The 26,224-nt window shown below is 40.6% G+C and overlaps 1 protein-coding gene across 35 annotated transcripts in view; it reads right to left on the bottom strand.

Annotated features, from left to right (window-relative positions):
* The window catches only part of ANK2 (ankyrin 2), a 592,965-nt gene that overhangs the window by 227,947 nt on the left and 338,794 nt on the right, over positions 1 to 26,224 (bottom strand). For 3 of the 35 annotated variants that reach the window (XM_075929790.2, XM_075929756.2, XM_075929753.2), the window contains exon 1: positions 7,763 to 8,391. The exons of 12 other annotated variants lie outside the window; for them this stretch is intronic. In XM_075929790.2, coding sequence (XP_075785905.2) covers positions 7,763 to 7,897 — 135 coding nt within the window. In that variant the 5' untranslated portion in view covers positions 7,898 to 8,391. Of the gene's footprint in view, positions 1 to 7,762; positions 8,392 to 26,224 lie in introns of those variants that run through there. 20 more of the 35 variants (XM_075929755.2, XM_075929773.2, XM_075929774.2 and 17 more) reach the window with 16 other exon arrangements.

Genomic DNA, 26,224 nt, shown 5'->3' on the forward strand with positions numbered 1-26,224 from the left:
AGGACTGCTTTGCAAGCGGGGAACCCCTGAGAACTGTCTGTCCGGGATGGGGGTCGGGTCCCTTTAAGCACAGCCCTCAGCTAGCCTGAGGCAGCAGCTCCACGCTCTAAGTCCTACTCTGATGCCCTGCTGGCACTGCTTCCGGACATCCTTAACCTCGGTTCAGGGTCCACTCAATGTGGACATGCTAGTTCGAATTAGCAAAATGCTAATTTGAACTAGTTTTTAGGTCTAGATGCGCTAATTCGAATTAGCTTAGTTCGAATTAACTAATTAGAACTAAGTTAGTTCGAATTAGCGCTGTAGTGTAGACATACCCTAATGGACTATGTTCTAGTAAGAAATCCTGTTTATGGAGTAGAGGATAAGTGTGCATGGAATTATTGGGGACTCAGTGAGGTAGTTTTGCCAGTCATGCCATGGCCTTCAGCAGGAGGACAAGCCAATCCATGTCACCCTATGACAAGCACGTGAAAATTATGAATCAGTATTTTGACTTGCTGCATGACCCAAGCTGAGGCTGCTACGTTGTGCCATGTTAGATTTCCAAATATGTTTTAACTGGAAGAAATTACTACATTCCATGCTGCTTTAAATATAAAGTTAGGTTTCATCATTCATCATCATTCCAGCCCAGTTCAGCCAAGTACTGTAGAACAGCGGTCTCCAGCCTTTCTAAGCACAAGATCACTTTTTCAATATAAGTGCAATCCAAGATCTACCTCAAACCCAAATATCTTTGCCCGGCCTCCCTTGAGCCCTTCTTCGAGGCCTCGTCCCTGCTCACTCCATCCTCCTTTCCTCTCCCATCTTCCCTCACTTTCACCAGGCAGGGGCAGCGGGTTAGGGTGCAGGCTCTGGTTTTGAATTAAGGGATTTGGAGTGCGAGAGAGGTTCTGAGCTGAGCTAGGGGCAGGTATTTGGGGTGCAAGAGGGAGTTCTAGGTTCAGGCTCTGAGAGGGTGTTTGGATGCAGGGGTGCTTGGGGCTAGGACAGGGGTTTGCGGTGACTGGGGTAGGGTTTCAGAATGTGGGCTTTGACTGAGCACTGCTTACCTCAGGTGGCTCCTGGGTGGTGGTGCAGTGGGGCTAAGGCAGGCTCACCTCTGCCCTGGTCCTGCACCACTCCCAAAAGCAGCCAGCAAACTCCATCCCAAATCCTGTTGTGCTCCATCCCTGCTCTGTGGGGACAGGATACAGAGTGGGAGATGGGGACCTTGACATAAGTGCCCCTCTTCTCCCTTGCACAGCAAGCAGGAGGCTCCTGGGGGGGGGGGAGAGTGAGGCAGAGGGAGAAGAGACAGCTCCAAGGCAAAGGGCAGGAGGTGAGCAGCAGTGGGGGAAGGGGCAGCTAAAGTGCCGGCACTTGGTAGCCTTTTGTCTAAACCAGTCAGGGTCACCTATCAGAGGCTCCAAGATATATCAGTGGATCCTGATCTACTGGTTGGTGTCCACTGCTGTAGAACAAACTGAACTTTAAGTTTATGATTAGTTCTATGTGCTTAAAGTTAAGCACTTCACATAAGAGTGGTCCTGTAGCACCTTAGAAACTAAATATATATTATACAGTGAGAGAGAGGAAAGAAGGAGGGTGAGAGAGAGTGAGTATCATGAGCTTTTGTGTTCAAGAAAGTTCATGCTACTATATATGGCTTCAGGTCCAGATTGTATTGATCATAGTTACTTTAGAAAGTAGAACCTTGAAAGAGTTTGGGAAATATTCCATGGAGTTATAAACTAAAGAACTTGGGTATAAAGAATAAAAGAGTTGACCAAGGTTGGATAATCTTAAAAAAACAGAAAAATCTTCAGCTATTTTCCTAACCACATTTAAACTATACTTAGAATAACAGTAGATAATTTCTACTGGCTAATGGAGAAGTTAATTATACAGGAATTTGAATAAAATAGCATATAATCCTTCTGTGCACTAAGAAGATACTCATGATTTTAAGAGCCGGTTAGACAGACATCTATCAGGGAGAATCTAGATCAGCGTTTCCCAAAGTGTGGTCCACAGCCCAGTACTGGTCCTTAGACAAAAAATACCAGTCCTCAGAAAAATTTTCGTGCACGATTCTTGGGAGAGCGTCTCTGCTGGGCATGCTCCCGGGCGGTGGGGTTAGATCAGGCGGGCATTAGGACCCAGGGGAAGGCCGTGCACACCGACACAGCACACCCAGCACCGGATTCAGCCGGAGGGAGCCGACGCCAGCCGATAAAGTGGCTGGGATTGGGGCCAGGAGGGAGGGCGGAACAACCCACCGGACAAGTAGAGCCAGCAACATGCCCCAGGGCAGGGTGCGGCCCACAGTTTCACCCACGAGTGCAGGCACGACTGGGGGAGAGGACACGGAGCTACTCACCTGACCTCCAGGGCCCATATGATCTGAGTCACCTGGCAGGCCTGAGAGGGACCTTCTAACCCTACCGGTTGCAAACAGGGGTGAAGTAGATACCTGGGGTTGGGGTTGGGAAACCACCCAGGGCAGTAGACCGGGCCTGCTCCTGTTGGCACTGAGGGCTTTGGAAGGACTAGAAACAATTTATTTGCATATTCATAATTTGCTTAATGAATATGCAAATATGCAAATAAATGTTACCGGTCCTCCAAAAGCTTGTGAATGGGTTTACTGGTCCTCAGTATCAAAAAGATTGGGAACCACTGATCTAGATGGTGCTTGGTCCTGCCGTGAGGGCAGGGGACTGGACTTGATGATCTCTCAAGGTCCCTTCCAATTCTAGTATTCTATGATTCTATACCTTCATATAAGGCACAAGACCAATTCATTGCCTTCACTGAGCATTGTTATTTAGCACAATCTCACAAATGCTGGCATAGAACTAATTCCAACTAGGAATCAAGAAATACATTTTAGGATTAAAAGCTTCATTGTTCACTGATATCTTGAGGTTGTGATACAAAGTTCAGAGGTGGATTGATTTTTTCAACAATTTATTTGGCAACATTTACCATTGTCCACAGCATCCTAGAAGAAAGGAAAAACAATCTTTCCCCATCCACACTATCGATATGAGAAGATGTTTACAGCATTAAATTGGTCCCTTAAGAGTTCTGTCAGCCTCTTGATTCTATTCTCTTACATGCCTTCTTCTGTCAGCCTCTTGATTCTATTCTCTTACATGCCTTCTTACTACAAGGGAAACGTTTAAATGCAAAAGAATTTTTCTAGCATCATGAATGTTAAAGATCCAACAGTAGCTTTCATACTTTGTTCTCAGTCAAAAAGCACATGTATGGTTGAAGAACCATGGAATCAAAGACCTTTTCTGTTAACTTAAAAAAAACAAAAACCCTCACACATTTCTTATTCCTATGAGATGGTCTACAGTAGATACACAGGCAAGAGTGGAAACTATTAAAAAAATCAACCAGTGTTTCCTCTAATCTTTTCCATTCATGTGCAGAATAAATATTATGTGCACTGAGGCATGTGTGAAAGTGCACCACCAATAGAAACCAAAAATATAGCTTTGAGCACTCTGCTAATCATCTAGGCAGCATGTGAATCTCTTCTAAGTGGTGACACAAGCACACAGCTTACTGGAAATGCATATCTGTTCCTTGACTGTGACTCTGGTACCAGGGCATATTTTAAATTAAACAGGAAGATACCACAATTACTGGAGCAGTAAATGTGGATTTTGCAGTTATGCCCATTGCTTAGAGAGAGACCATATTGGTTTCACAGGCTTCCATAGGATTCGTGCAACCAGTCAAGTAACCAGCCAGCCTCTCTATAATCTCCTTTTGCTGCTGATATTAAGATCACCATCATCCTTCCCCTTGACTGGGATTTAATCTAGATGGCATTCAGGGAGCCATCATTTTTGATGAAATCCTCATTTTTGTTCATCTTTATAAATTGGCACATCTTCTGTTTTTAAACTTCACTTTAATACCACCAGTACATTATTTCTACTCAATTCCCAGTTGACCCTTAAGCCCCCAGCCCTCATTTGAGAGCCAAGCACAAGGAAATTTGGCCCTCAGCCTCCAAATAATCTGTATCTGAAATTATTTAAAATATCTTTTTCAGGCACAAATCTCAAGTACAGGTTGGACCTCGCTGGTCAGGCAACTCTGGGGACCTTACCAGTCCCGGATGAGGGATTTTGCCAGACAAGGGGAGGTCATTTCTGGATCCTCAGCTGCCAGCCCCTTCCACCGGTCCACTGGTCTCCGCCAGCTCTTCTCCTCCTGATGGTCCTGTTGACCCCGCTGAGTAGCCATCGCTGCCCTGGCTCCAGATCCTGCAGCGCAGCTCCTATGCCACGCTGGCTTCTGAAACCCACTGGACAGCTGTGCGCCACAGATTCCTGCCCCACTGAGCTACTGATGCTCACGGCCCACCAGGCAGCCACATGCATGTTTCCCAACCCCACTGGGCAGACCTACTTCTGCTCGCTGCGGACAGCCCACTGCCCTGCAGGGACCCTCGTCACTAACTAGCCCTTCCTGAGACTCTGTGGTCCTGCAACATTCATGCCGGTCCATGGATGTTGCCAGGCCAGAGAATCCGTTATGAGAGTTCCAACCCGGGCCATACCTTGGCCTGAGTAACAGATAAACTGCAAACGTCCACAAACGAAAAAGTCAGATCAAAGTAATCAAGTCTCTATAATGGCTCAAATCTGAAGAATCCAAAATGTGAAGAGGTTCTGATTTGGACTTTTTTTAAGCCCCCTCCATTTTGGGAATGCTTTTATCCATGGTTTTATATCAGCCTATTAAAATATTATGAAGTTTGGGTTTCACTTTCATTTAAATTTGATTTAGTGGTCACAAAAGGTTTGTTGTGTGTTTGAATATATGCCTACCCAGGCGTGTTTTCTGCCTTCATGCAAGATCTAAGGAAATGGCTGTGTTCCATCAAATCCAATACCCTCATCACAGGAAATGGACATTCCTTTTTAGAATGACACAGTAGAAGTCATGCCCACCAAAAAGTTAGAAAGCCGTCTATTCTATTAGTTTCACGCACTCACATGTGTGATCAGATCACACTTCCATTAGAGCAGCAAAGGGAATGTGAAAGTAAGTGAGCCAATTTATTGTAAGTTTGTCAAACTCTGATTTTCTGCAATTTGAGACCTACCTCTTACGAGTAAAAATCAGTCCAGCGTAGTTTATTTTCTTAAAATCTTTAACAATAGACTTACTGCTTTTTAGCCTTTTAAAAATGAGTCTTGTTTACTTTACTTTAAAAAAATATCCTGCAGTTTGACACCTCATCTGAAAAAGTTATTCTGCACAAAAGACTGACATTTCTGGAAAGGTGAGTGAAAAGAACTTTTTCCAACACACTGAATGATTACTTTAGTGAGCTGGGCCTGCAGCAGCAGAAAAAGCTGTTTTTAATTTTAATTTAGAAGGGCTCAGATTATTCAAAACAATTTAACTGTTCAACCTGGCTGTACACCAACTGATTTAAACTTTGGCTGTCTTGTCTGCTGTTAGTTTTCATTGAGCCACCATCCTTAGCCTGGTGCTAATCTTTTTCTTTTGGTCTCTAAGAGCCAGAGCCAGTCTTGCAGAATGTAAAAAAAAATCCCAGTAAAAAATGTTCCAGTTAAACAACAAATAATAGCATAAAGAACAAGGTACTGTGCCAGGTACCCTATCTGTATTTCAGAAGAGATGATACAATCACTCTATTTTCCATGTTACCACCAAACTAGTCTGACACTTTTTTTAGAGATTTATCTTTGCATCATGTATGAGGAACTGACAAGAGGGAAGAAAATGAGATTCCACAAGCCAATATTCTTAGGAGATGGAAGGCATTTGTCCTTTGTAATCTTCTGGGTTCTTTACAAGTGGTATGAAAATCCTTCCTTCAAGTGATTTTCTATACCTCTGCCAGCGTCACATAAGAACCCCATGATTAACAGTGTGACAGACAGTGTCTGTGATGGGATGTCTGATCACTGTCCATTGCCCTGAAGAGCCAATGAATGTAGTGCTGCCTCCACACAACAGGCAACTCTGAAATCTGATTGTTTAGGATTCTTATCAATTTTGCAGCATTTGGCCTGCTACCACCTTCTCAAAGACCTACCCTTATGCAGAAAAAGGTCAGAGTCTGCAAAAAAGGGTTTAAAAAAACCTGCAGATTATCATTTTTTCAGATGTCAGAGAGCTTGTGCTCTCTGAAGGAGGACTCTACCAATTTCTCTCTATAAACAGTTCCAGCATTCCTCATTAATTTGCAGCAATCACAAGTGGCACAGCTCCATCTCAGAAGTGGCTGGTTTGACACTCCTAGTGAAGCCAGAATTTCTGTGAAAATTACTGTAAATCAGGAATGGAAGTGAGTGTACCTGCTTCTATTATGCCAAATACACTCATCTGTACTCCTTGCATTGGTTTGTCTGAAATCTTATGCATGAGATAGCCCAAACTCTGGAATAGTGCTGCTGCAGGAGATGAGGCAGATGGCTAGACAGATCTCTTCAGTTCCAATTACACCTCTGGAATGGGATAGCAAAACCTCACTATGATTCATATGATCAGTCAGAGAACTGCCAATGATGCTCTCTCTCCTCTCCTACTTCATCTGTTGTAAGTCATTTGTTCTCTATGGCAACCTGAGCAGACAACAACAATGGTATATTCACTCCAAGGAACATATCCGGAGTACATACAGGTATTTGGGAATGAGTCAAACCAAAAGCCATGTGGTATAAAATCCCATAATTGTCATGAGGGCCATGGCACAAATCAGTGAAACAAGAGTCAATATCAGCAAATATTAAGTCCCCAAAGGCAATCAGCTTTGATGAACTCAGCACTAGCTGCAAAAGTAATTTAGTGAATACAGGTACAAAGTCTGCATGAGACACAAGTGAGTAGCTTTTTCTTTCATTGAAAAAACTTTAAAAACAACGAATGGCCCTCCAGCACATTAGAGACTAAAACAAGATGTAGATAGTATCAAGAGCTTTTGTGGGCACAACCCACTTCTTCAAATGAACCCCTCTTAGACTTTTCTTTCATTGTTTCAATGGGATTATTTGCAAAGTAAATGGCAAGGTATCAGGATCTGGCCCTGATTGTAGTTTTCTTTTCACACTGAGCCTGGGGAAATAGAATAACAGAGGAAAAGGGCACTTCACTTGCTGCTTAAATAACACAGAAATTCAATTTACATCATTTCTTTCTCTTAAATACAGAAAGTTACTTGTATATTTTAATCTGATTGTTGTATATTGCAGGAAATAGGTATACCTAAGTCTAGCTCCTGCAAGAATTTATTTGCATAGTCCTTTGGGACTACTCATGTGAGTAGGGGTTTGCAGGAAAGGATCCATACTGTAAAGCCACAAAACCAGAAATACTATTGCTAGATGTATAGAAAACAGTGAAATCAAATAATTATAGTTTGTGGCTAACCTATCAATGTAGAAGGATTTATGTCAGGAAAACAGGATAAAATACTCTCTGATAGCTTTGCTTTCATAGCATTTCCGAACACAAAGTCCTTTGCTGCCTACATTCCAAGACTATTTGGTACCTGAAAATATATTCAAGCTGCTGCTCAACATAGTGCCAGCTGTCTTTTTCATTACCCTTAGTGCCACAATGGCAAACACACAGACACACACACACACAGTAACTGGGCTGGTTACTAACCAACCACCTCAAAAAGGCTGAGCAAAGAGGTCCCTTTCAAGCCTAACATCAATAGTTCTATGACCTAAACTTTTTTATTTGTCTATTTTCACCAGTTAAGACTTACCTGAACCTCAGGCTCTTTGCTTTCTTCATTGTTGTATCCATAGTAATCAGGAATTTTATCCAAATCCGATATGTTACCTTGTGCTCTTATACTCTTGCTTGTGTGACAAGACTGGCAAACTGGTGCATTGCCCATATCAGTTCTATCAACTCCTGCAAGTGGGTTTATCCTTCACTATGGATTGTGCCCAGTGTTTCCAAAGGGCAGCTGATTTAGACAATGCAGAAAGATGATCACTCACTCCTGTGTGTGCTCCCTTGAATACATTCCCTGCCTATCTAGCTGGCCTGTGGCAAAGAGAACTCGAAACCCCAGCAACTGCAGACAGCGTTCAGTGACCATTTCCAATTCAGGCGCGGCCTGTCTATTTTTACACCTACTAGGCCAGCTATGCATGTAAATGGAGTTGAGGGGGGAGTTGCTTTCCAGCATGCAGTCAGACTGCCTCGCACACAGAGCTGAAGTCCTACTGTGTGAAATGCCTCTACATGTGAGGGTTATTGAATTACCCAGTTGCATGCCTTTGAATGTTATGATTTTTTTCCTACTGCTCTCTTTCTGACTGTGTTTATTTAAAGCACTAAATTTCAGGATGTTGCCAATGCCTTGCAAGATAACACACACCGAAAAACCCTGATTAATTCAAATGGCATCTATTTGGTATTTACAAAACAAAAGACAATCAAAATGTATGAGCACATTTGTCATGACCACTTATATTAATTATTCTTTTGGCATTTAAAGTTCACTCACATTAATCATGATGACCTCGCTTTGGATTGATATGTATGCTGGGTACAGATATTCAGTTGTAATTTTAACAACAACTACTGACCCTTGTGTTTATGATGGATCTTGTCTAGTCCACAATTTCATTATTTGTTAAAAATCAGAGTGCAAAGGCTTTTCTTCTGCCTTTGTATTGACCTTCAGTGTGGTATCAGGTAGAACAGCAGCTGTATTGAGCATCCCTGCTCTTACAACTACCCCATTATTCCTTAACCTCTCTACAGAGCTTAAAATCAGCAAAACTAACAGGGAAATAAAGATAGCAGGTAGCAGCTATCAGTAAACATTGGCTTGTAGTGGACATGCTGCATCTTTGCTAAAACATCGTCTTGAGGGATATGCATTCAGTACAGGAGTAGAAACTTGCATCTGTAGCATGAACTTGGTCTGAAATTCCTCAACAAAAGAAAGATGTTCCTCAAAAGTAAGAAGCATTTACCCAACATTTTTCCTCTTTCAAGTTTCAAGCTATCGCAGTATTACAATCCAGAGGAGTCACAATGGTATCCTCATGATTTGTACCCAGTTATCCTTCAAATCGGTAAGACTTATAAACAGATATTTTGCACATTAGGATTATTGACCCATATAGGGTTGTCAGGTTGATTTATAACTCTGCTTTTTTCCTGATTGATAAGCCTTTCTATATGGGGATGGTTCAGTTCCCTTACCAAACCTTGTACAGTATTATTTATGAACTAGTGCATCTTATGGGATAACGTGTACAGAAGAGTTAACAGTATTACTTCACTCAGGTATGTACTCACCTAGCTCTATTTATGCCTATGCAGAGGTGGATAAAATCTGATTCACCAAATGTCCCCAATAACAACACTTCTGCCAGTCATTTAAACCCAGTAGGAAAATTGTTTAAATGATTAAATTCTTAACTCAACAACCTGAACTTAAAAGTATGAAAATGTATTAATAAAAAAACCTTTCAGAACACCGAGATTCTAATAATAGAATGTAATATCACACACCAATTCTAAGAGCAGTTTCATGATAATTCAAGCTCCAGTAAGTATTACCATGACCTCTGACATCTCAATAGCTATGTAATGTACTGTCCAATTATGAAATTGCATATTTGATTTCCCACAACACTATGGTAATTGTCACCCACGGTGTTTTAAGGACTTTTAATAAAAGTGCAAGGGTAATCGGTTCCTCATTGTTTTAGGTTCATTCTCTTCTGGTTCTCCTTGATTTTGTTATAACCCTGCCCTGCTGGAACACAGATTTATAAACTGTTGTGATTCAGACAATGGTACTGAGTTGTTACTTTCAGCTCCTCTTACATCTATTATTACAAAACCAGAAAATACGAGAAAATTCCAAATCCTTTCCGCAAAGTTCATATGACAAGGTTTGTACATAAAAAGAAATATACCCAATCCCACTCCCAAGGATGCTGTCAATTCAAAATAAGTCTCACTTTAAAAAATTAATTAAAAGTAATATCAGGTGCAACACTTGCTCCCTCGTATTGCTATGATGTAACAATTACATTTTATTCTTGTCTAACTTTTAGATATTTAAAAGCTGCCCCACAATTAGGTGAAGAAAGAAGAAATATTATGATGTCAGATAGGTTTAAAACAGAACTTGTGGTTAGTTGAAATTGTGTAGGGGGCATTAATCTAAGTCCCTGGGTACAGATTAGTACGTAAAGGCCAAATAGAACAGTTAAGCTGCATGAAAAAATCATTAATTACACTAAACTCCAATTTATCACTTGAATATCATCACTGTATGTGTGTATAAATACTGGTATCTATATACCTAGTGAGCAAAAGAGGTTCTTTGCTACAGTGAACTGCTTCCACCTATCCAGTCAAATCAGTAGGTCACGTTCCCCCAGTTGTGGCACCAAACCATTTCTTTACACAAAGATCATGAATTGAGGGTAGGTCTTTTATGGTTATATTATCTGATCTATATTTTAAGTATTCCAGTTGTTGGTAAATAAATTCATTTTCTCCTTTATTGCGTTGCGTGTACAGATTCTCATTCATAAACATGTGCAACAAAGCCATGTGCACAAAGTTCTTGATCCAACCAAAAACAAACACGTGCTTATTTAAAGTTATGTATGTATTTGTGTGTTTTGATAGGCTGAGCCCTGAATGGAGAAAATACAGCATCCATCTTAAAGGGATACTGCCAAATTGAAATGTATTCATTTTTTAAAAAGAAATAAGAGGGATTACAGCTGCTCAAGAGTGTCCTTGTGTTAGATGCACATACATGCCTTTTTTTACAGATAATTTTTCTCTTCCGCTTTCTGTGTGGAAGACCTACACCAGGGATAGGGAACTTAAGGCCCGGGAGCCAGACGCAGCCCCAGGCTTGCCTGGATCCAGCCCATGAGACTTGTCTCCCCCACCCCCCAGCATTGGGGAGCCTGTGCTGGAGCTCCAGCCCCTGCTGTCTCACTGCGGGGCTGCAGCACACAAAATCTACTAGCCTAGGGCCTCCTAGGTTCTGGTGTACAACGAGCAGGAGGGGAGTATCTTTCTGTTTCTCAGTCGGGGGCCAGGTCAGTGAGGGGTTTTTTTTTTCCTTCTAACTTGTGTGCAGCCTCCGAGTGATTTTTCTGTGGGTCAGTGGCCCCCAACCTATATAAACAGTGGAAGACTGTGAAGCTCTGTCAAATTCACAAACCAAGCAACATTAAAAAAAAAAAGAGAAATATGTTATTGTCTCTAATGCCTTTCAGATCACCCTGAGCTATTATTTACAGTGTTGGGTTATTCTCAGGCAATACAACTTGTAAGCTTGCTGATGTGCTAACAAGCCATTTGCCTCTATCAGCTCAGCTCAGCTCCACATTTTAGACAGTTGTATCAGCGTCAATAAGAGCTAAAAGGGCAACATCATCTTGTTTCAAAATCCTTATTGTATAGTGATATTTTTCCCTTTAGTTTTATTCAGACCTTTAGTTTCTTCAGGCCTTCTTTCCACCAGCTGGTCTCCTCTGCTTGTGAAGACCCTTGTTCCTTCCCTTATTTCTTAAATTCATGGGTGTGTTAATTCTAGAAAAACAGTCATCAATGCATGAGAGACCGTAATACTTATAGAGAAATAAAATGGTTCTAAAATGAGAACAAAAATTGTTCCTCTCTAGTTTCACGCTCTACCTGAGACTTTGCTGTGTGAGGAGGTGACCAATTCACGTGGGCAGATCATTTCACTGAGTAAAGAACATCTGCAAACCCAAGAGGATGTGGGCACTACGTACTGATTTGAAAGTTCTAGTTGTGATGAGATGTCATAGCAAATCACAGATTTTTAGGGGGGAGAGCAGAAATGGAAAAGTGCACAGGCTTAAATCCATTATGCTTTAATACCGCTGATGACTTCTGACCAAACAGATTGGAACAAACAACCTTAGAAATAAATGTTACAGCTGTAAAAACAATGGATTTCCAAGGAACAGCTAAATGACCAATCCACTCACTAGGCATCTGATTAGACTCCCCTCCCCCCCCCCCCCCCCCCGATTAAATTGCCACCTCTCCCATATTAAGGCCCCAAACATTGAGAGGGTGTAGGGACCTACTAGCACCTTTCCTGTCAGACAACTTTGTGAGTGCTCAGTGCACACCCTCTGCATGGCAGCTTTTCTGATCCCTAGCTCCTAACATAAAGTAGCCAATTACTACATAAAATAAGCATATACAAAAGAAAAGACAGACCATTGCATCAGCTGGAGGGGAAATGATGGTGAATACAGAGCAGCATGCATTCCTTAGAAATAACACTTGAAGACAGTTACAATCTGTATAGACATCTGACAGAGCAAAGGATAAGCTTTCTGCCAGAGTCCTTTTAACAATATTACTCTTGTTTGACAAAATGGTTTAAAGTCATTAGGGCAAATTACTCAGAAAGAAAACATTTTCATGTTTTGCCAAACTCAGTTAGGGCATGATATTCAAACAAAGTATATATCTCAAGATGTGGGATTCAAAGTCTTCATGGAGGGACATTCTTGCAATATCTTTGTAAGTTCCCATGCTCTTTTTTTGCGATTGTTGTTATTTGGGCTGCAATACTGTTCTTCAAATCTCTCCTATGAGAAGACACTGAATGAATGAAAAACAAAGGCCTGGTTTTCAGTTATGAAGCTCTAGATTAGCCAAAGTATCTTAGTTCCTGGTTTTTAATAAATAACCTAACACTGTTCTGTATGACACCATTGTAAATCCAGAGTAACTTGTCTGAAGCCACTGAAGCTACTCCAGGTTTATACCTTACTAGACGAAAACAGAATGCAATTCAATCTCTCTGTAGCTAACACAATACATGCATAACCAGTTTAAAGAAATCACACCATATCCTCTGTAAATACTGGTTTTGCTTTGTTTTGTTTAATGAAAGTGTAAAGTTTGAGAACTTCTGAAGTCATTCTTAAAACCCTGTTATAACAATCTCTGTGTATGTGGCCATATAGGAGTGTCTCAGTTCAGAACATGGGGAAAAGGGTCTCGTGCTCTTATTCTGAAAAACACGGTCTTCTGCTGAAAACTACCACCCACGGAAGCTACGGAAGCAGTGGAACATATCTGACATTCCCTCTGGGAGGACACCAGCCCACATATAAATGTAAGCCATTATATTATAGTCTGCTGATTAGGGCTGAGATGAAAAGCAGCTGGCTAAGATGATGATAAAATGGGAGAAGCAACCAGAAGAATTACCAAAGATTATGTCACCATTGTTCATAGAAGTATAGTATTTGTGACACGTGTGCAGTATAAGGGACCTTCTAGATATAAACTGCTGTGGACGCCAAAGTTGTAGTTGTTGTTAAGAGCACTTTTTTCACCTGCACTTGGAACAAAGAGTATTTTACATGTAGGCCTTGCTATATGGTTTAAACTTAGGGCTACTTGGAACCTGGAGCAGATGCAGCTTGTAGAGGTCAACATCTTATATTTTTGAGGACATATAGGCTATGTCTACACTGGCGCGATCTTGCGCCAGAAGTATGCAAATAAGGCTAAGCGTGGAATATAGCCACGCCTCATTTGCATACCTAATGAGCCACCATTTTTGCGGAAGAAGCTCTTGCGCTAGAAGGAGCTTTCTATACTGCCCCTTCTTGCACAATGCCGCTATGCTGATTATTTTCAGGAATAACGGCATTGCACAAGAGGGTTTTTCTTGTGCAAGAAGGGGTAGTGTAGACGTTCCTCCTAGTGCAAGAGCCTCTTCCGCAAAAATGGCAGCTCATTAGGTATGCAAATGAGGCTCGGCGATATTCCATGCTTAGCCTCATTTGCATACTTCTGGCGCAACAACCCGCCAGTGTAGACATAGCCATAGAGTCTATGTTCCATGAGCTGAACTGGTAGCCTTGGGTGGAATTCAAGGTGTTGGTCTGCATCTTCAAATCCTTATACTGTTAAGTAATAGGTTACCTATGAGGCCACCTCTCTTCCAAGTTAAAAGCCAGTTGAGTTACTCAAACAGAACTTCCCTTTATTTAATCAGCTGACAATCACTTCTCTCTTTGGCATACCAGAGTCTAATGTTCACACATGTTGCAAGGAGGAGTCAGGATGAATCTCCAAGGGTTTATCATACGTGTTCTTTTGAAAAGGCAGGTGGTTATTTAGATCAGGAATTTTATTTCTGTGTATGTTGCACACTCCCCTCCTCCATACCATTAACTTCAACTTGTCCAGAGGACTCTGTTCTCCCAGGTGTTTGAATTCTAATTGGCCCAGGACAAAGGTGAGGGGAATTCGGGAAGCAGAGCCTCCTTCAGTTAATACCAACCCATCTTTATTTAAAACAGTCATGGGGTGACTCATGTGCCAACCGACAATTAACATAGTGAAGCTCTGCTCCAACTCCAATTCTTAATTACATTCCTCCCATCTGTGGCCCACCTCTTCCTCAGGGACGGTGAAGGAAATGGCACTAGTGCTTCCAATAGCTGTATGCCCTTCCATCCTACTTGCACTCCTTCCCCACTGAAGAGTAAAAAGTGAACAAATCGTACTGAGTTCAAAAAGCCAGGATAGAGAGTCTTGTTAACATAAATGACTCTCAGGTAAAAGAGAAGAATGTGAAAATGCACCAAGACTAATGTCACGATATTTGTTGTATTTTAAATCATGCTATAGGATTTGCTAAACAGACTATTTTTATCTCAAATTCACACTAAGTCTTGGACAGTTATATTAATTTTCCTTTTAACCACAAAACCAGAACATAAATCTGAACAGACTGAACCTAAGTCGAAATTTTGAGATTTCAGAACAGTCTGGTAAATATTTTATATTTTTTAATTCCTTGTGTACTGAAAATTTTAACACTTATGGAAATGTTGGCAATCCAAGGGAGGCAGGATGGCTTGTTTGCTTTCTTCCAAATTAGCTATATTAAATCCCTTAGCAAACTTTTTTTTTTTGCGCAAATATTTAATTTAGGAATCCTCAGGCTCTTGTTTCAATACTACTTTTAATTTTAAAAATGTATTTTTACAGAGAATGCATAGTGAATCTATATTATATAGATGATCTTACTCCCATTAAAAGACAAAAAGAGTAGAATCACATTACCTACATTTGAAAACAGATTAACCTTCTTAAAGACAACTATCCTGTAGAACACTAAGGGGACTGAGGGCCAACTTTTTTTTACATTTATTAATTAATATTTATTAATAGTTATTATTAACTAGTTATTATCCATTGATAAATGATCCCCTAGTTCAGAGCTACTCATTAACCAGTTATTATCCATTGCTAAATGATCCAAAGTTCAGAGCTAACTTTGGAAGCCCCGGGGGCCACAATGACACCCACAGCATATGCCAAGGGCCGCAACTTAAGTGTGGTTGTATATGTATGCAAATAGCTTCTTTCACACTGACGGGCATGAATACAAAGATTAAGGCAAGACTACGCAACACGCCATCCCCATTTAAGTCAGTTCTGTTGACATTAATAAAATGCAATAATTACTTGATTTCCACCCATATGAGAGCACTTTTAATGAGCACCGACAGTCCAGGAATTTAACTACTAAAACACATATCAACAGAAGACCATTATATTGACTACTTTTTTGTTTTGGCTTCACAATTTTAACAAATCAAATAAAAACTGCCAATACAATATTTACTGAAATATCAGCACAATCAGTGTGAAGTTAAAAGGCACCGAGGGGAGAAGTGGCATGGCTAGAAAAGAAATCCAGGAATCCTGATTCCCAGAACCCCTTCCTTTCCCTTTCTCGCCCCATCAAGCACCAGCTCCCATAGTCCTCACAGGGCAGAGACCGGAACCCCAATTTAATTAATAGACCCACTGCCCCCTAAAGGAAAGGAAAGAAGCCAGTTTTAATGCTCAGTTGCCTGCTCAAACCCAATGCACCCATCCCCTCCCCCCCGAGCCAGGAGGCCCAGCCCCCCCTTCTCCGGCTCCAACCCAATGCTCTTTCCCCTCCCCTAGAGCCAGGTACCCCCCCAAACCACCACTCCAATGCCCTTCCCCTCCCCTAGAGCCAGTCCCCCTCTCCCCCCAAACTCCCATTCTACCCAATGCCCCTCCCCTCCCTGAGAGCCAGGCAACCTCAGTCCCCCTGCTCTAACCCAATGCCCTGTACCTCCTGCAGAGCTGGGGACATAAATCTAGCAGGGCAGAGGATAATGCCCTGGGTCTCACCGGAGCCATCCGTTTTTCCCTCCAGGTGCTCGGACCTGTGCACAGAGCAGCTGTGAATGGTCCGAGTGCGCGGCTCCAAACGTTCCATTGAAGGCACGTGCTGCTGTCCCCTCCCCGTTCCCTTTTTCAGGGCAAAATACCCATCCAGATGGCAATTTAACATGTGAAAACAAAGACATGTCTGGGAAAAACTGGACATATAGTAACCCTACCCAAGCGTCAGCGCAGACCTCTCGCACCCCGGCCTCACTGCCTGGCTCTGCCGCCAACCTGCCACGTCCCTTGCTGCCCAGATCTGCCACTGCCTTGCCATGTGCCTTGCTGCCCAACTCCCCCCTCTGCCTCTTGCCACCCCCTGACTGCTCCTGGGGATGCAGTGTGGATCAATGAAGCACCGCACAGCTCGGCTCGTGGGGAGGCACTGCCGCTGGAGCCAACGACAAGGCAAGCAGGCAGCCTGGGAAGTAGCTCAAGGTACAGCAGACCGCATACAAACGGGCCGTATGTGGCCCACGGGCTGGGTGTTTAGTATCCTGCACTAGATAATACACTAAAATCAGCATGTTTATAACACACTGAATATGCAATTTTCTTTTATGTCTGAAATAAGCTCATTATACTCTGATTTAAGAAATTCGGACAGAAATATTTTCTAATATTTACAAAGGATCTTTCCTGGCTAAAACCATCATAACATTTTTATTATATGCCTTATATTACCAAAATCAATTTTCACAATAATTGCATAATTTGAAATATTAGTCCTCACTCAATTCATTTAACGTAACACAGGCATAAACACTATATATAGATCTGGGTTTATAGTTCCAAAAATAAGAATAAAAGCAACATCAATAAAGATAGAAGATATTCCTAAAATACTATACAACTGTAAAAATAAAAATAAAATAGAATGTCTTTGAATTTGAGCAGATTTCTCTTTAGGTTAAAAAACTGACTAGGCAAAGGAAATTTTCTTCTACATACTGTACCATGCTAACCTCATGTTTATTCTTCATTACACAACGTGAATACGAATAAAATTTATATCAACTGTATGACTTCCAATAATACACTTACTCTTTTAATTCCAATATTTCTACTAACACAGATTTCTGTTTTCACTTTTCCAAAGACCTTCTTAGTGAACAGTGACATCTCCATGCATGCTGGATTTCCAGGCTCCAGACAATATACGAGACCACTGAATTGAGGCTATTTGTAGGCATTGATCAACTCCAAGACATATGAGCGAAAGCAGTGAAATCAAGCCCGGAATCTAATCTCCAGACTGAGATATAGTTTCCCAGGACACCACTACTCAGCCCCAGAAGAGCAAAGCTCCCTGTCTTCTAAACTCAGACAGCATTTGGGACAATCACACTTGTCTGCACAGCACTAGAATAATCAAGCTGCTCTGTACTGCTATGAAGAAATATTCCTTACTATATTTGTTATGAACTGAATTGCCACTATTATTGAGGATATTTCAAAACATGTTCTAATGTGACGCAAAAGGCTAATTTAACAAGAGTGTATGTATATAAATAAACATTGCTGACTTACATAAAGATAGACATAGAAAGGGAGATAAATAGAGAGAAAGGGAGATAAATAGAAAAAAGGAAAGAAAGGTAGCAACAAAGTATGGACAGTGCTAAACTTATCAATACAATTCCTTAGCACTTATTTTTGAAGTACCTGTATCTTCCTTATGTGGCAAACTCCTGTTTATCTTCCTATAGCCACGTAAGCCAGTAAAAAATGAGGAAAGTAACAGCATGAAGAGCTCTGTTTCACTGATGTTTTTCCATCCTCATTCATTAATTTCTAGGATTCATGGGAAAGCCACATATCCTTGGTGTACTACATAGCCTCCTGAGCCAACAATAAAATCAGGATTTGTTGGAATTTCTGGAATATGAACATGCATAGTTTATTGGACCCAAAGTCCTCCACTTCTCTGGATTTTTCTGTAAGGAGAGCCAGTACTTTTGGCCAGTACATTTTGGGGAGCATATTGGGCCAGCTCTTCGGTTAGTGTAGATAATCATGAAGCTTGGGAAATTTTTATCAGCTGAAGAGCTAGCCCTTTATGGTTTATAATTATGACTCTGATGTGATCATGGTCTTCCCAAAGATGCAGCCACATATTTCTTCCAGTGGAATTAGTTGTTGGTCATCCATATAAAAACAAAAAATTCCCAAACATTCAGTTACTTTTATAAACAAATGATTGTCAAATAACCACCATTCCCTTTCAAATTCACTACCCGATCAATTGCGAAGGTCTATTCTGACCCATTTAGGAAAGGAAGAATCAGTTCGCTCTTTTCTATACTCTGAATACCTTAATATATTAAGCATAATAATCCTCTCTAGACCTTGACAGAGCTTTTAATCCAGGAGGCACCATATGTTTCTAAACAGTTAATAAGAATATGAAAACAGATAACGTGCTCCTTTACTCACTGCATTTTCAGATACTGTAGTACTGAAGGAGAATAGGAGAGAGAAAGATTCAGTAAAATACCTGTTCCAAATGTACAATACAAATGTACAATCTCAAACTATTTATAGGTCTAGCACGAATTGTTAGGAGCCTCTGTCCAAATATATGAGGGCAGCTGAATCTGAGATATTCCACGGGGAAGAGGCATGAAGCACTGTTTCACAGAACAGAACAGAGATAAAAGAAAGAATCCAGCTGAGGATGATTTACATTTGAGCTCCATCAAGTCAAGAGATACAGTATACTGGCCTACTGCGGCTTTTGACATCTAATAAATATTACTGCATCAAATGATTCTGTGGCTAGTGATGTACAGCACATGTCAATATTAACTAAAACTCACATATTTTTCTCATGTAGTTCAAAAATATGTATGTTGCTCTTTATTCGTGCATCTGTATATGTCCACTCGCAAAGAGAATATTACCTTTTGAAGAATTCCAAGACACAACTAGAAACTACAGAATACATTTATTAAAAATCTACCAAAATCATTTATTAATGTTATAATGGAAATCTGAACTCCCTATGTTATTTATCCAGCTCTGCTTTTTACCTCCATTCACCCACGTTTAAAAAGAATAATATATATGTACACTGCAGGACTAATGAGAATCTTAGCTAATATTTGTAAAAAAAAAAATGTAAGCCTTTTCAATGCAAGGCGTTGCAGGAGCGCAAATATTTTTCCTAGACTGCCTGCAATATACACCATTATCATTATTTTGGTAGGACATTTCACACATTGCAACCATATTGTAAGTTTTATTTCATATAGTTTATCATAATACTGACAATAGATTATTTTTCTTCTCCTTTTCTCTCTGAATCTGAAAACTTTCTTGGTAACTCCAAACCCAGATACGGATTAAATCATAACAGAAAACCACAATCATAAACAGTCTGATTTATAAACCACAAAACAAGCAGTTAAGACAAATGCCAGGCTGAAAAATTAAACTTTGATATAACAATTAATTGACCTAATTTTCTTTAAGTCACTGTGCAGTGTTCATATATTGCAACAGTCCTAAGCAAATGCCATGAAATAATTTACATTATAAAAATAATGCCACAGTATTAAGCTAAACAACGTGAGCTAAAGATAGAGTATTTGGCTAGAACTTCTGCCTTCATTCTGAACTTCCGTGTTATTGTGGATTCACGTCTTCATCATGTTTGTTTTCAGGCATTAAAGGTATTCACCTAAAAGCATGTAACAATATTTCTATTTACTTGGTATACAGAGAATGGATTATGGTTGGGCAGAAATAAAACTGAACACAAAATAAGTAATTAGAATACGTATGCATTTTTATTATACACAAGCTATTTATAAGCAGCGTCAAATGGGTTTACTGTACGTATGTAACAAATATAGAAGTGTTTAGCACTGTTTAACTGCGCTGTACTTCACTTTGATTAACACTGCTGGATCTTAGAAGCAGTGATCTAAAAACATGGATGCAGCAAAGGTTTCACTACACTGAAATTCAGGGAAATTCCAATGGGAAAGCAAGGAATCCTATTCAAACCCATCCTGCCCACAGAGCTACAAATTTAATATCACTTTCCATCTCCTACACACACAATCATTTGCTCATCAAATACTATAATTTTATTGGAAAATTGTTGCTTCTACTGCTTTTCTGGCAATTCACTTCATATATAGGCAGTCCCCGACATAAGTCGGATCCCCAGTTACGAACGGGGCTTTTCTTGCCCCAGAGGACGCGAACAGCGCGACGCCCAGATGCGCCGCGGTCCCGCCACCCGCATCATCCGGGGCAAGAAAAGCTGCTCCGCGTCTCCCTGGTCTGCTGGGTGGGGGGGAGTCCCCCCCCAGCAGACCAGGGAGACGTGGAGCAAAGCCGCGGAGCACGCGGGCAGCGGGACAGCCCAGACGCGCCGCGGCTGTCCCACTGCCGGCGTCCTCCGAGGCTTTGCTCCCCGTCTCCCTGGTCTGATGGGCGAGGGGGAGGCTCCAGGAAGCCCGAGGCAGAGTTGCTCTGCCCCGGGCTTCCTGGAATCAGCCGCTGATCAGTTTCAGCAACGGCTGACTTGGGGACACCTGGGTTAGAGCAGCTGGGGTGCTGCCGGGTTGGTCCCCGCAGCGCTGAGGTGCGGCGCTGCGGGGACCTACCCAGCAGCGCCCCAGCTGCTCTGTCCCAGGAGTCCAAATTCAGCCGCTGTTGAAACTGATCAGCGGCTGATTCCAGGAAGCCCGGGGCAGAGCAACTGGGGTGCTGCCGGGTTGGTCCAGTAGCGCCCAGAGCAGTGCTGCGGGACCAAGCGGCAGCGCCCCAGCTGCTCTGCCACAGGCCTGCAGACAAAAGCCTGGACTGCTGGGAGGCGGGGGGGCGTACTAGCTGCGCCTTCCCCCTCCCCCCCCAGCAGACCAGGGAGACGCGGGCGGGGGACCGAGACGCACCGCGGTCCCGCTGCCCGGGTCCTTCGCGACTTTTCTCCGCGTCTCCCTGGTCTGCTGGAGACCAGCAGACCAGGGAGATGGGCAGCAAACCCTGTTTGTACCTGCGGATCCGACATAAGTTGGATCTGCGTAACTCGGGGATTGCCTGTATATTAATGGAGATTGCCTATCTCCTAGAACTGGAAGGGACCTTGAAAGGCCATCGAGTGCAGTCCCCTGCCTTCACAGCAGGACCAAGTACCATCCCTGACAAATTTTTGCCCTAAATCCCTAAATGGCCCCCTTAAGGATTGAACTCACAACCCTGGGTTTAGCATGTTACTGCTCAAACCACTGAGCTATCCCTCCCCCTAATATCTTTTACAAGGAGAGATATTAAGATGTAATATCTCTTACAAGGAGAGTTATTAAGGATTTCTGCTTTTAAAAGTTGCTGTTAAGAATTTTGTATTTATATTTATTTTTTCCAAAATAAGGAAAAAACAAAAACCAAAAAGAAAAAAAAAATATGGGAGGCAGGATGACTAATGGAGAATGTTGTCTCAGTTTCCGTCTACTAGAAATTTATCAAAGTTTCTAAAAAGTCAGAACAAATCTTTTCTAATCTGTCTGAAGTCCCTCATCTCTAAAATGTTACCTGATCTTTAGCTGCCATATCAGCTAGGTCACTGTGCCAAGCTTTTATCCCTGGAGGTAGTCTGCTCTTCCATGTAAGTAAAAAATAATAATTTGGATGCAATCGCTGTTCTAGCGAACCTAGCTTTCCTTGCTCTGGATACTTTCCAAGATAACAAGTTGCATCCTAAAACCCAGTTCTAGGAAGTAATGTTTAAGGATGTAGCTATCATCATATTAATCCTCATTCTTACATCTAGCCAAAAGGATTAAATCCTGGAATGCTACCAAAACATGTAAGCCAGTGTGGCTGAGAGATCGACCCTCCAGAAGAAATCTGTTTTGGCAAGACCACTTGAACTGACATGGGGATCAGTAAAAATCATTTTATATTAATTCTCTATTATTCATGAGGATTCCAGCTAGTATTTTTACAATAAAAAATACTGTGGGTAACATTTGCATTACTGGTGAATCATTAACAATTCTATATTACAGAAGCTACAGGGATATCACAAGAATTGTTACATGATGTATATCTCTGCTCTTCTCTAACTGGTTCTATACCAAAGACTCAAAGGTCTTAACATCCCAAGAACTCAAAGGACATTAATGAATTAAGCTTCAGAAGAGCCATATAGGGTAGTTAAGTACTATTAACTCCAGAAAGAGAAACTGGACACAAGAATTTTTGCTGACTTGCTTAAGACCACACAGCAAGTTCCTATCAGAACCAAAACTGGATCTAAGTCTTCTGACTCTCAGCCATTAGGCTTTAACCAGTAGACCATGCTTCTATTCTTAAGCAAAGGTATCTTCATAAGAGTAAATGCTAATGGGCTCATCATTCCAGTCTGGGGGGAAAAAGTGAATTGTGAAATGAACAATTGCTAGGCTTCTCATATGCAGCCTAAATTAAACAGGAAGCTAGTTTTTACAATGTTTTTAGTTAATGCATTTGTCACAGACTGAAATTGCTTGTGATGGAAAGATGAAAATCTTCAGAAGCACTCTATAAACACTCAGCATTTTAATAGGGCTCACAGAAAGAATGGAATCCCTCCCCTTAAATTAGAACCTTGACCATGAATATTCATTTGAACCTAAAATGAGATCTGAGTGGTACAAATTGCAACCCTTACATGTTCTCATTCTGTGACCATTTGAATACTCAAATGTTCAAATAATCACCCAAGGTAATTTTAAAATGTATATTGCATTGTAAAATTCATAATTTGCACCTGATAATTGCATAAATCATCCAATCCAGATATATAACTACACCTAACTGTGCAATAAATGAATCACCATATGTAACAGCATGAACTGTGAATATTACGATTAAATATGGGAGTTTGCAAATTAAATACTATTTCTGAAACATTACAATCAAATTTAACATTTGAAATGTGTTTTTGGTTAGGTACAGAAAAGCTGTCCAATCAATAAACAAAAATACTATCTCATAATTTATGTAACCTTTGGAGCACAAATTGTACCTATTTGCAATTCATGAAAAATCTGCATACCAAGAAGTACTCACTGAAGAAATTCACTAGTAATTATGAACAAATACATTTGAGAATATCAAGGTCTGTTGATGGAGAACTCACAAACAGAAAACAAAATGTATTTGCTGTGAATTATTCTCTCAGCTCTATTTAAATTAATGGCATTTGTAAATTAGAGAGGGTGGAGAAGACTCTTGAATAGGATTACCAAAATATTAATCAGTGTCACATTAGGATAAGTACTGAATAACTTGGAACATAACTTATTCTTGCTAATTACTTTCTGCTTAGAATCTATGGTATGGCTTTTAAATGGAACAAATCATTCCAAGCAATATAGATGTGTAATGCAATCGGTTAACTTAGGTGTTAGAGGAATATAAACTTTCTGTTTTGTTTCCCATCTGAGGTTTCACACCTCTGACCTTTCAAAAAGGTGTACCTGATTTATCTTGACTGATGGGAAATCCCATCCACGACCTGTACTATAGTGATGACATGGCAAGAACAATACTTTCCTGTCAAGCCTAACTCATCTGCTCCACACACACAATGACATTCCTGCAAATCTTTATAGTTGTCTTTTGAGAGTTATTAATATTACAATGATAGGCACCATAATAATATGGCATGCACTATTATTATTAAGCAAAAGGTAACATAATAAATATTTTAATATTGACTTCTGCACTCCCCTGAGGAATAGATGAAACCCAAAAAGCAGAGACAAACTGAAAAAAATAGCTTTAAGGTCATTTAATTTAAGACTATTATTAGCATAATTGAGCATCAGACAACTTTAAGGAGGGGCTGCTCAACTGATCTGGGCCTTTCTTCCTCTGTCCTTTAAAAGAAAGTTTTAAAATGTACAATCTACTATGCTTCAATCAACTTATAGTACATGACTTTCCAAAAACAATCTCAATATACATATTATACAGCTGAGCAGAAGCATATAGCGTTGTGGGATTTACGGGGGAAAAAATGCCTGGAGGTGAGGGACTAGACTAGGTATAAGGACTGAGAATTACCTCTCCTCTCCTGCCCCACCTTGCCCTCTTCCCCACCACCACCCCCCTCTCCCCACCACTCCAGAAGGGAGTAGAACAGAGTGGCAGGCAATGTCCTGAAGAGAATACTGCAGTCTCGGGATTGACATGGGTTCATGTGGAGACACACTAGAAGGTGGAAAATCACAACGTGCAAGACACTGGGCAAAAGCTGCACATCCATAAACTTAACTAATTCCTAGCAGGACCAGCAGGAGGCACCGTGACAGTGAGTCCCACATCGGTACAATGGTGAATGCAAATTTTCACACATCTAAATTCTACCATTTTAAATACATGTACATTTTTCCCAGATCTTAAAGCAATGTGTGAGATACTCAAATCATTCATGACAGTAAAGAAGAGAAATGTCCAGCACAATAAAGCAGGAAGAAAGTGAGTACGACCAGCCAATTGTTGCAGGAAAGATATACACTAAACTACCAAACCATTTGTAGTGAAATGTTAATGACTGTAATTCCCTAGATAAATGTACTAAATTAGCTGTGATTGTGCTGTATGCATTTAAAGTCAGACGTATACATGCAATCAAGTTTTTAAGGCACCAAATATTTTCCAGATCTGCCAGTAATACTATTAGATTAATTAAACAGAAGATTCCATGTTTTGCAAACAAACTGACTTTTTTTTGTTTAATAATTGAACATGACAGATTTTTTTCTTTTTCTCTGGCCTGGTTCACACTCAGAACAAGACTAACCATTGCAACTGAAAAGATCTATGAGAATGCCACACACAGAAAACAAGAGTTTAAATGAGCCAAGGTCAAATTCTGCACTCTGAATCCATAAGAGGGACTCATTCACTTGAGTGGGAATGCCTATATAAAAGGCAAAACTGAACTCTTAGTTACCAGTCTGTTTTTTTTCAGCTGTATTTTTCTTTGGTCAGTTTGATCTGCATAAGTTTAACACATAGCTCCATGATCTCACAGAGCAGAGGCTGAGAAGTCAGGGCAACTTTATTGTTTAATCAGATAAAAAACAAACTTAGTGGAAAAATTCTCTCTCCATTAATGAAAGGTTAAAATAAATAAAATAGAATGGGACCTAATTATGTTGAAGAGTTATTTACTAAGGAAAGTTAATATATACCACAGGAAGCCTTTCATAAATGACCTTCAAACCACATGTTTTACCCTTTCCATTTTAAAATATGAACTTCCCATGAAAAGGACAGAGAGAGTAATATTTGTTAACTCTGAGCACTAGAATATGTACACTAATGTATCATTACTAAATACAACACTACATTTTTACTCCATTAATTGTGAGATTTCCTAGAAGTGAAGAAAGCTGAAATACAATTCTGAAATTCTAAGCACAGACATTCCTTTTCTCCACTTCACAAAGGTTATTATATATATTTCTTTCCAAAGGAGCATAACTCCAATGTGCTGGCAGATAGTGGTGGGGTTGGATAGAATAACTTGCTTAAGAAGATGATGTTTATTGCTTAGAATTTATAACATTTCACAGAGTTAAGATTTTACTTGGATCTGTATAGGCTCGAATTTACCACTTTTGCAGCTGATTTATTCACACTCTATGGCAGGGGACCAAAATTGCAATGAGGAGACAGAGCACAGACTTCTAAGCCATTCCTCTTTACCACTGTACCATTCTTCTTATCCATTTTACCATTTCTCTTTAACAAAGCACTTGTGACTTCTCTCTCCATCAGTACGTTTATAGTGGCATTCATTGAAATATGAACTTCTGCCCAGTGGGAGTCTCAAAATTTCCATTTCAGACAATGGAAAAATGGATAAGCTTCCATTCAGATTAATGCAATTATTGCTGGGCTAAATTAGAGCCATATTTAATTTCTTTGGGGGACCGAGTCTGTG

This window comes from Pelodiscus sinensis, chromosome 4 (assembly GCF_052426305.1).
Source record: "Pelodiscus sinensis isolate ZL-2025 chromosome 4, ASM5242630v1, whole genome shotgun sequence".
Classification (NCBI taxonomy): domain Eukaryota; kingdom Metazoa; phylum Chordata; order Testudines; family Trionychidae; genus Pelodiscus; species Pelodiscus sinensis.